Source organism: Populus alba, chromosome 11 (assembly GCF_005239225.2).
Source record: "Populus alba chromosome 11, ASM523922v2, whole genome shotgun sequence".
NCBI classification, from domain to species: domain Eukaryota; kingdom Viridiplantae; phylum Streptophyta; class Magnoliopsida; order Malpighiales; family Salicaceae; genus Populus; species Populus alba.
This window is the reverse complement of record NC_133294.1, coordinates 14,904,499-14,915,934: the sequence shown is the minus strand read 5'-3', so window position 1 is coordinate 14,915,934 and position 11,436 is coordinate 14,904,499. Positions and strand designations below refer to the sequence as shown.

The following is an 11,436-nucleotide window of genomic DNA, read 5'->3' as shown; positions in this document are numbered from 1 at the left end:
AGTTCCAGAAAACAAAGGTCAGTAGCCCGATCCTCCACAGAAGCTGAGTATCGGGCCATTGCCACCACTGCTGCAGAGCTTGCATGGGTTCAATCTCTTCTAACAGAACTCAAAATCTCTCTGCCAAGCACGCCAGTCATCTACTGCGACAATATTGGTGCCAATTATGTTTGTGCAAATCCAGTGTTTCACTCCCGCATGAAACATATCGCCATTGATTTTCACTTTGTACGTGACAAAGTCGCCCACGGCTCCTTGCGTGTCTCCCATGTATCTACAACAGATCAGCTTGCAGATGCTCTCACAAAGCCGTTATCTCGCCAACGTCTATCTTTTCTATTATCCAAGATTGGTATCTCCGATGGGAGCACCATCTTGCGGGGGCGTGTAAAGGATATCCAAACTCAGCTCAAAACAGGTTGACTGGTTCAGCTTGCAATCCGGCAGCAACAAATTCAAACTCAGCTTCCTATCCTTTATCCTTAGCTGCAATTCAAATTTGTAACTTATCACTTATCCTTAGATGATCATGTATATCTGTAGTGCTCAAGATGTATTTCAAAAGCAAACATTGACGCTGAAACAAATCAATCAAGCAAATTATTCTCCACATCTTTATCAAGGTCCTGACTCGTGAATCACAATGGTGGAAACTTGGGGCTCAGTCCATACTGATGGTGGCTAGATAAGCATTAAAGGTCTCCGTAGATAACTATGAACGCCAAAAAAGAGTTTTGTTCAAGCAATCATTGAATTTGGATGGAGAAGTTTTGATGATTTTTTTTTTAATATTAAAATAATAATATATTTCACTCGATAAACTAGGATCACATATTAAATATATTTTCGAGTCATGGATCCCGCTTAGTCTAATTATTTTATGTTATTTTTTATTTAATTATATGCTAATAAAGATAGATAGACAATCTAAAAAATTAAAATAATAATATATTTGACTCATGATAAACTAGGATTTGATTGAATTTTTTAACCTAAGCCAAAATGCCTTGAATCTTCTGTAATTGTCAATTGTCAGTTTCTGCTTTTTTCTTTTTCAATGTGGACAGTTTTTGCTTCTGCTTTTCTCGCTGCCTCTTTTCCTTTGCTATCTCGTCACTTGTCAAATCCAAGGGGCGAAAACAACAAATTAACAAGCTCCATTTGCGCGCACTACATAAAGAAGGGAACTAGCTTTTCATAGAGACCGTTTCTTTTTTATCCAGAGAGAAAGGTAAAGGGATCAACTGTGATTCACGAGTGGCGGGTTTCTGGTGTTTTCTCTAGACATATATACGGGTAAAGGAAGGGACTTCGAGTTATGTATGTTTTTGTAGAGAATTTAAAAATGGTTCCAGCATTAATATCATTCAATTTCTACTTTTTTTTTTATATAAAAAGAAGATCATAACCTCATTTTTATTGAATTAGCAAGTACTCTTTTGTACAACTCTTAATAATATAGTTTTAAATTTTTTTCGATGACTTTTTTATGCATGCCTATTTTATTATTGTGTTTTTTACTAACTTTTTTTTTTTTAAATAAAGTTGTTAGACCTAACCAAGTTATGTATTTGTTGGGTTAGCTCATATAAATTCAAGATATTATCATCTTAATATTAAAAAACAACAACATTAAAACATTGTCTCCTTGATATAATTTTAAAAGTCAAATAAGGTGTTTATTAGGTTGATCAGAAAACGCTTTGATTCACTTAGTTAACTAAATCATATAAAGTCAACTTATCTAGTTTAGTATAAAACCCGGGCTAAGAAATGACTCAACTCAATAAGTCTTCAATTTTAATTGTCATATAAAAGTCAATTTACTTAGTTTAGTATAAAACCCGGGCTAAGGAATGACTCAACTCAATGAGTCTCTAGTTTTAATTGAAGTTCATTAAAATATAAGTAGTGCCTACACATACTTTTTTTTTTTTTTTTTATGATTGAAATTAATTTTTGATCTGATTCAAAGTGAAGAGCAATTAAGTTAACTGATGTGGATAAGAGTGAAGAACAACAAGATTTGTTATAAGTAAAAACTCTTAAAGACTAAGAATAAAAGAACTATTAGAAGACTCCTCAAAATACTTAATTTTATCGATCCATGTTTTACTTGCCAAAATGCTTTTACAATTTTTTATATAGAAAAAAACTAGAAAATCCTATTAATATTAAATATGAAAACTAAACTAGAAATCTATTCCCTTCAAATAAAAAAACAGCCAGAAAACATAATAATACACAATAAATTTTTTTAAAAATAATTAACTAAAAAATATCTTTTTTAAAAAAAAAAAAGCTCATGCATCATTTTTCCATGTTGAAAGGAAGTTATCCTCAAGTTCAAACTTTAGTAAAAAACCATACTTCACCACAAACATCCTTTTGTGTTCTATCTTAATAATGATCTTTAACACCTTTGTGTGAGTCATTTCATCATGAGTCCTACCATTAGAATTTTTAATAATAGCAATTGACATAGAAGAAAACAACACATTAGTTCTTATATATCTTTTTTTCTTAAAGGAAACCTCCTTCTCATCTACTATATGAGTAAATCCTATTACACGACCTTTTACATTTATGGTTATTCAACAACACAAAGCAACTAATCATAAGTATTTACTAGGCTCTGATATCAACAAATGTATAGCTATGATACCAACTATTACAAAAGAAAATAACACAAGAAAAACAACAAGCACAAGCAATGAGTTTTGTGCATATAAAACAAGTTTTTTATGAATCAAAGACATTTTAATACTTAAGTTAGTATTTAAACTTTTTTCTTAAGTGATAAGAAGATAAAAATTCAAGAAGATAAATTGAGCGTAGAGAAGAAATGTGTGTTTTCTGTGAGTGTTTTTTTTACAGTGTTGTTTAAATGAAGTATCTCCTGTTTATTTTAAAAGTTAAAGGATTTATAACCTTGAAAAATATATAGAAAAATACATATGAAAAAAAATTATTATTCATGAATAGTATCATATGTAATATTATTCATGAATAATAATAAATAGTAATCCAAGGTGAGCTCAAGTAGTTTGATCAAACTGAGTCTCGGAGCTTGGTTGTGTCTCAGCCAAGAGAAAAGGAGGAAGGAGAGAGAGAGAGAGAGAGCTCGGTTGGGTTCCAAACTTTTTTTTTGTTTGTATTAGCATATTTATATACATGATTACACGAGGAGCAGGGTGATGGAGTTAAGTTTGTGTTTCTTTTTTTGGTGGTTTTGATTTCTAGGAAGCGAATATGGTTGCTTGTTGTCGTTGTTAGTTTAAAATTAAGACAGGGGCTTTAGGGGTGTTAAGATTTAAAGACAAAAGTTTGCGTGTCCGTACGTGTAGGATTGCTTCGAATTGGAGAAGATACTAAAGAAATGAGATCCTTGGCCTTAACTCCAACATGGTCACTTGCAACTGTGTTGACAATCCTTGTGGTTGTTTCACTGATTGTGGAGCGCTCAATTCACAGACTATGTAGTGTAAGTGACATCTTCTTTCTACTGTCTATTATTTTTTCTTGTGTTCTTACCTTTTTCTCCTGATGTTGCATTTTATCATTGTTATGATTTGTGAGGTACTACACTGTATTTGTACAGAATTTGATTGTTTTTCCTTCCTTTCACTCTATTACTTAAAGTTCAAGGTACACAACGGATTTTCTTAATATTTTATTTATATATTTGATCCCTTTGAAACTTGGGTATATATGGATATATCATGCTTGATGGAAGGTTTTGCAAGCAGTAAGGCACTTTGCTTGGCTATTGATATCTGCCACTACTTCTTTTCTGATGTTTTTAGGAATTTGAGTTTCTAAATAGCTTTTACTGACTTTTTGAGGGCTTTTAGTTGATACCTCTAGCTTTCTGTTTGGTTCTTGGTCACGATTGTAGGCTGAAATCTCATTGATTATTACATAAAATGCTTTAGATGTGAAAATTAGATTTTGGAAGCCTGTTATGGAAGCACCAGCTTCGTTAACTTTGTTTCAGCAGGCTTATGATAAAATTTCACATGTTTGCTTTAGGAGAACTCTATATTGACAGATGAATTGAAACAGAATCTGTCAGATTATTTTTGTTTGCATTTTCTTTTCTGGAATGCCAGTGTTGGTTTCAATAGCTTTGGCGTCTAATCTGAGATTTGATTCTTTGTTCCTTTGTTTTTCAGTGGTTGCGGGAAACCGATCGGAAACCTTTGCTTGCAGCGGTGGAGAAGATGAAAGAAGGTATTTTCCAAGCTCAAAAAACATCAGATGCTGCAGAAAGTTCATCTAGTTCTTTTGCTTACAAGGAATTTTTAATTAATCCCCTTCCTTTCATATTTCTTTTCACTAATTTTCATTAACAAGTATCATTTTGTACTTGTCTTCAGAGTTGATGCTGCTTGGATTCATATCACTTCTTTTAACAGCTAGCTCAAGCACCATAGCCAATATTTGCATTCCATCAAAGTTCTATGAAGGTAATTTTGCTTCTTGCACGGGAACAGAGACTGATGAGGAAATTAAACAAAATTCTTCCGAGGGACGTAAACTAGTGATGCTTTCTGTTCTTCCTCCTCCACTTCGAAGAATGTTGAATGGCTTGGATGGGAATAACTGCGAAAAGGCATGTCATTAATCTATAGAAAACATTGTTGAGGATGTTGCAATATTGAATTTTCAAAGCAGCGAGTTGATAACCTTGCTTTATTATGGCATTCGTTTTCTCAATGACAAATATTCGATTCTGAAAACTGTTTGACGTGCAGGGATATGAGCCATTCCTGTCATATCAAGATCTCGAGCGGTTGCATCGCTTCATTTTCGTCATGGCAGTCACACACATTTCATACAGTTGCTTAACAATGCTGCTGGCGATTGTGAAGGTTATGTATTTTGAGCTGTTGCTTTTCTTAATGGTGAAGTGGTTTTAGGAGTGGTGAAGTTCATATGCTTAATAATTACACAACATAATGGAAGGGAAATGATGATGTACCAAAAATCCAACTAGTCTCGGAATAGGACTCTTGAGTTGGACAATTAATTAATTAATTGGTCCAAGCAATGTCCTCCATATTTTCTAGGAAAGATAGTTGATAGCTTACACTTACTCCATAGCAGGTCAAGGCTTCTCGTGGCTAGTACCTGCAAAAAATTTCTTTTTGGTTGAGGTGATGGCTTTTTGATGCTTAAATAAATATTTTTTAAGAGAGACAAAATATAAGAATATTCTAGAGAAAGATGTTCTAAAAATATATATACAGTAAATAATTAAGATTGTAAACTTTTTTTCTGAAAGTCTCATAATGTATTTATAACTCATGAGTACTGTTCTATTATGAAAAGAAGGGCCTGTAGACAGATTAGAATGTAAGATGTCAAATGTAGTTAAGTTTATGGAGGCTGAGTTTTTTTCTTAAGGTTAGATTCAAGAGAAGATAATCATTCCTCTGGACATGCCAAAAGAGGGTGGTCATTCCTTTGGATGTGCCAAGGGAGGATGATCATTCCTTTAATTAGGTGTGCCTAGGAAGGATTGTTGTTATCTCGGACATGGCTAATTGCAAAGTTCAAGTGTCTTGGGTCTTACATATTTTCCAAACCTATGTTATCTTGAGTATGACTAACTGTTAAGTCTAAGTGCCTAGACTTGGTTGACTGCCAAGTCCAACTGCTTTGGACTTTGCGAAATGTCATTCCAAGTGCCTTAGGTTTAACATATTTGTTAAATCCACATTATCTTAGGCATGACTGACTGCCAAGTTTAAGGTTTGGACTTTGTGGAATGCCATGTTTAAGTGTCATGGATTTGATATATTTTCTAAACCAACGTTACCTTGGACTTGGCTGACTACCAAGTTTAAAAACTTCTAGATTTGGATAGCATCATAACAAGGCTTGTCATACTACACCCAATTGCATCTAGTTCTAGCTAACACCAGACCTAGCATGCTCAGGGCATGACACACTACCAAGTCTAGCGTGGCTAGGTTCGATACACTACTAAGCCCCCACTTGAGACATGTTCATTACCGAGAAAAGGTTATAATGGGTTTTTAAACCCATTAAAAATAGATTTATCAAGGAATAGATATATCATGTATAAAACAAGATCCACCATGCATTTGGTTCTTGTATTTAGAGTAATACAGTATTTTCTAGTCGAACTTGTTATGTCTTTTCCCAGGACCCAGAGAGGAAATTATGTTGACCATAAAAACCAACGTCTTCCTGAACTGCAGTTGATCAATTACAAGATACTAGATTTGACTCATGAAACAAGAGAACCATAATCTCGTTATCACCATGACCAACTGTCTAACATTGAATTGCTTCACCAGATTCATAGTTGGAGAGCATGGGAGGATTTGGCTCGGAAGGACTGCCAGGTTTTATCAACAGGTAAAGCCTTAGACAGGAAAGTGGTTTTGAATAGATTTAAAAGTTTAAACAGTAACAAGTGCTGCCCAATTCTTTTTGCCTATGTCAGCTCTATACTTGATGGCTGATTTAGAATACAACTACTCAATCTCCCTCTTCTGTATACACTATTTAGCTTGCCCTTATACATGTAAGTCTAGGTGCTAGAACTTTTAAAGAGATTGAGATTTCATTGTTTGCATTCGAATGAAGATACTTAGGAAAAAATAGGAACTCGCAATAAGTTTCTGTTGTTTTCTCTTTTCTTCCTCTCTTGGCATTATTTTTCAAGGGATACCTTCACCTTCCAATCATTTCAATTGAGAATGTTTGCTCTTAGAAATATTGTTGTATCACAGAAATCACGACTAAGTAATTTTTTATTCTGTAGCAGAAAACAATAGAGAGAAGACATTGCGAAGGCAAACAACCTTCGCAAGACATCATACATCAAGCCCTTCGGTCAAGAACAGTTTTCTTATCTGGGTGGTAGGTACAAAACTCTCTTTCTTGCTCTTTAATGGTTTCCATGTTGTAATCCATGCTTGCTTGTTATTACCTCCAATTCTGCAATAGAATCAGAGCCTTCCCAACAGGCCTTGTTTTTGTGTTGGTCATCGTTTGATGTGTTTTATCAACTTGCAGACATGTTTCTTTCGGCAATTCGGACCTTCAGTGGCTCGCACAGACTACCTCACTCTTCGTAAGGGCTTCATCATGGTATGCTCTGCTGTTATCTGTTAACCCATACTTGAAATAGCATTTACAACATTGCAAGGGGCACAGAGGAAGTTCTACTTTTCAACTAGCATTTAGGATTTACTATCAATGCAATATGACACTCTCCTCCAGGAAAAAGAGAGGAGCAGGGGTGTTATCATCCCACAATCTGTTAAAAAAACCTATTCAACCCAATAGCTTAAGTTGTTAGGTGAAATCTTAAGAAATAATTTATATTATTCTCTAACACACCCCCTTAAGTGAAAGTTTTTTGGGTTTGAAACTTGTATAGGTCCACATTACCTTGTGTTTAATTTTTATCAAATAAATGGGGATGATGAGATTCAAACTCGTGACTACTTGGTCATCAAGACTCTGATACCATGTCAAAGAACCTATTTCAACTCAATAATTTAAACTATTATATGATATCTAAAAAAATAATTTATATTATTCTCTAATAGAATCAACCGAGGAATTCAATGGTATTGCACTCGGGTTTAAGAAAGAAGAAGAAAATGAAGTATATATATACAGAGACAGCGTGAGCGTCTTTGCTGATATACTGTTGGTAGTATCAGTGATGCTTTATTGACATCAATTCCTCTTGGTTTTTTCTTATTAATGGCAGAATCACAACCTCTCATTGAAATATGATTTTCACAGCTACATGATTCGCTCCATGGAAGAAGAATTCCAGAGAATTGTTGGTGTGAGGTAACGTCGTCTATGTACTTTGAATGTTTCTTGCATTTTCAGGCCATTCATCTGCTTGGTTTGAGCAAGGAGAAGATGGACCAGCTAAATGCCTGTGTTCAATGCCTTGCAGTGTTCCATTGTGGGCATTTGTTGTTGCAGTCATGCTGTTTAATGTGAAAGGTATGGCTATGAGAGTGAAAAATAATGCTATGAATTGCTTTGTTTTGCACTTGCCATTGGGTAACAATATACGAATTTCGGTGAGTATTAACAAAACATTAATTAACGAAACACTAAAATTTATGGCTAATTCGCCGTTGCCACTCATATATCAAAAATTATTCATCAGTGTTTTGTTTTGTTTTTTTATTTAATATTTTCTTTTAATTTAACACTTTAATAAAAAAAAAATTTCAAATTCATCCTTCAATATTAGGTTATCATGGAAATTATACTTTATAATTTATTTTTTCTTAAATTTTCTTTCTATTATGTTATATACTGGTTATATGAATTTAATTTCTTTTTATTTTAATATTTATATAATATTGGATTTGTTGGAATTGAGAATTTATAATTTTTTTTTATGAATTTATCATGATTTCATAATTCAAGAAATGGGTTTAACAAATTAACTCGGGTTGATTTGAATTATTTTTTCTTTTACCGCTTAATTGATTTTTTTCGATTTCATCCTTTAATATTGGATTAGTTGGAAATTAGATTCTGTAATTGTTTTTTTTTTTATGAGATTATTTTGATTTAATGACTCGGGTTATAAGTTTGGTAAGTTAATCTGTGTTAATTCTATTAATTGTTTTGAATTATTTTTTAATTGGATTTCGTTAATTTTTTTTTCTATTTACTTTCCATATATGTTATATCAATATTTAAAATAATTATTATTCAGTTTATAATTAAATTTATTATTATCGTAAAACAATTATTAACACTTAGATAATTTTTTTATATTAAAAAAAAAATTAATCAAACCCGCAACATAAAATGGATGATCGGGTTATCCTAAGTCTCAATCTTACTAATTTATGGTTAGTTCGTTTTGGAACCTTTCTACAGGATCTAATCTCTATTTCTGGATATCCGTCGTTCCAATCACTGTAAGTGCTGCAGGTTCTTTTGAGTTTCACTTTCATCAATCACTTGTATGCTGCAAAAGGAATTTTCCTCGGTAGAAAAAAAGAGAATGCAGCGAGGAACAGACATTTGGAAGGACAACAGATTACACTTAACGAATTTTGTATTACTTAAGTAATTGCACTGGGCATCTCTGATATTTCATGTCATGGGCAGCTTGTTCTTCTAGTCGGAGCAAAGCTACAACATGTTATTGCGACCTTGACATCAGAGACTGCTAGCCTAACCGGACACTCTGTAGAGGGGAAGATGATCAGGCCTCGAGATGATCTTTTCTGGTTCAAGAAGCCAGAACTGTTTCTGAAATTGATCCATTTTATCCTGTTCCAGGTAAGCAATGCTCACTGTGATCAGTTGCTCAAGTTAAAATGGTAACATATACCGTCCTTTCAGTTCCTTCTTTCCTAGAAAATGGTTCTATGGTGTTGTGCCAAAGTAACATAACTCACATCTAGTTCTTTTCTTTCTCTGAAATGTGATTGCAGAATGCATTTGAATTGGCTTCATTCTTATGGTTTTGGGTATCTCCTCTACCCTGACTTGATTATTAATTATTCATTGGGCTGCGAGAGTTCACTTTTGTCCTTTCCTTCTTGACATCAACCAAGCTCAAATTTATTATAATTTCTGTGATTGTTTGAGCAAACGCCTCACTTTTTCCTGGGTTGATTCAATGTTTACGAAAAGAATGATTGATAATCACTGACCAGAAGAATCAGAAATGAGGAGATACAAAGTTTTTTCTTTTCCATGATGATGAGGTGGTGAATCTGTACGTTGAACTGATCTGTCTTTTGTTGATTAATTTACAGTGGCAATTTGGGTACAGATCCTGCTTTATTAGGAACCATTTGCAGGTGTACATACGACTTGTGTTGGGGTATGCATACTTCTGAGATGGTTGAGACTTTCTTGAGGATTCATCAGCTTTTACAGCTACTGCATTATTGTATTATCTTGTAGGTTTTCTGGGCAGTTCCTCTGCAGCTACAGCACCTTGCCACTATATGCACTTGTTACTCAGGTATCATATTGCCACTAAATGCACTTTTCCTCAAGGAAAAAACATGCCAATTCATATTATATGCAAGAAAATACTAATGCATAATCTACCAGTCAACAAATATCATGAACAAGACATTAGAAGCACATAATCTACCACAATCTAGCTGGTTTTAACTTGTATCAGATGCAGATACACCACAGCTTCCATGTAAATTATTTCTAACGTCAAAATTGTTGAAACTAATAAATCTTGACAGCGTGATTTGTCGGCTAACAAACCTCAAGTTTTTTCCTTCAGATTATCTTCTCAACCTTTTCCTTTCTGGGAGCGATGCTGTGGTGTTTTATCAGAATCCATCACCAAGAAAGGGTTTTGGAACAAACTTAATATATTTTTAGACATGAGAATAAGTCAAGATGTCGAGTCCTTTAAATTGCCATCAATTCTTTATGGCATTTTAAGAATTGAAATCATCTTTATCCACTTGTGAGTAGAGCAAGCCTCCCTCTTCCTAACTAGTAGCATGAAATGCTCGAGCAGGTTTTCATTGGGTTAAGTTGGTAGTATTATACCACTTGTTTTTTGTGCAATCATTTTCTGGTCATTATTAGCATCACGTATTGTTCCCTCCCTTTTCCTAGATGGGAACAAACTATAAGGCGGCATTATTTCCTCCAAGAATAAGGGAGACAATCCATGGGTGGTGGAAAGCAGCAACTAGCGGGAAGAGAAGGCATGCGAGTTTCACAGATGATTCTACCATGCACAGAGACACAAGCACATTAATGTCAGAGGAAGACAATCATCATTTGCTTGATATTCCTGAGAATGATGCAGATCCAGTCACTCAAATCGAGTTGCAGCCAGCTTCTTTTATTTCAGTTCGTCCTACCACAGTTGCCAATGAAACTTCAAGCGGGGTAGCTAATCCATTCCTTCGACACTCAGCTTCTGTTTCTTCATCAGAAACATCAAATTTTCACGTGGAAGATCTTCCTAGATCATCTTCTATGCCAGTTAGAAGGTAGTAAATTGGACTTATTCTGCCAGGAATGAGGCTTTGTAGGGATCTTGTAAAGAACAAGGGAAAGAAATACACATAAGCACTTCGGTTGTTATATATTTCCTTCTAATGTTTCCTTTTTTTATATATATATCTCATTTCTAACGCAGTCATGAATCGTCATTTAACTTTTTAGGAGATGACTATCTTTTTATTAATGCTCTCTATTATTAAAAATAAAAAGCAAATAGAAAATGCAAGAGTTTTACACACACACACACACTTTTTAATTTTTTTTTTTTTTTTTTCCTGAAGAAGATACAAGAAGATTGTTCAAGGCAACACGATTTGATGGTCATCCTGCTTTTTCAAATGTTATATGATTTTTTTTTGTATGGGTAAATTGACGTGTTTGTTTGAGGCTGATTCTACTTCACCTTGCATC

The 11,436-nt window shown here is 34.0% G+C and overlaps 1 protein-coding gene across 3 annotated transcripts; it reads left to right on the top strand.

Annotated features, from left to right (window-relative positions):
• Nucleotides 1-3,025: 3,025 nt before the first annotated feature.
• Nucleotides 3,026-11,160, top strand: LOC118038403 (MLO-like protein 11). Of its 3 annotated transcripts, none has more exons than XM_035044740.2 (15): nt 3,030-3,484; nt 4,176-4,233; nt 4,380-4,615; nt 4,758-4,874; nt 6,330-6,390; nt 6,800-6,897; nt 7,054-7,128; nt 7,760-7,845; nt 7,958-8,007; nt 8,905-8,945; nt 9,139-9,312; nt 9,468-9,503; nt 9,795-9,862; nt 9,946-10,006; nt 10,630-11,160. In XM_035044740.2, the coding sequence occupies exons 1-15, from the start codon at nt 3,380-3,382 to the stop codon at nt 11,014-11,016; spliced, it is 1,653 nt and encodes a 550-aa protein (XP_034900631.1). In that variant the 5' UTR covers nt 3,030-3,379; the 3' UTR covers nt 11,017-11,160. The 3 variants fall into 3 exon arrangements, with proteins under 3 accessions (XP_034900634.1, XP_034900631.1, XP_034900632.1); XM_035044741.2 differs by having other exon boundaries at nt 3,032-3,484; nt 6,803-6,897; XM_035044743.2 differs by lacking the exon at nt 9,468-9,503 and having other exon boundaries at nt 3,026-3,484.
• The last annotated feature ends 276 nt before the right edge of the window (nt 11,161-11,436 follow it).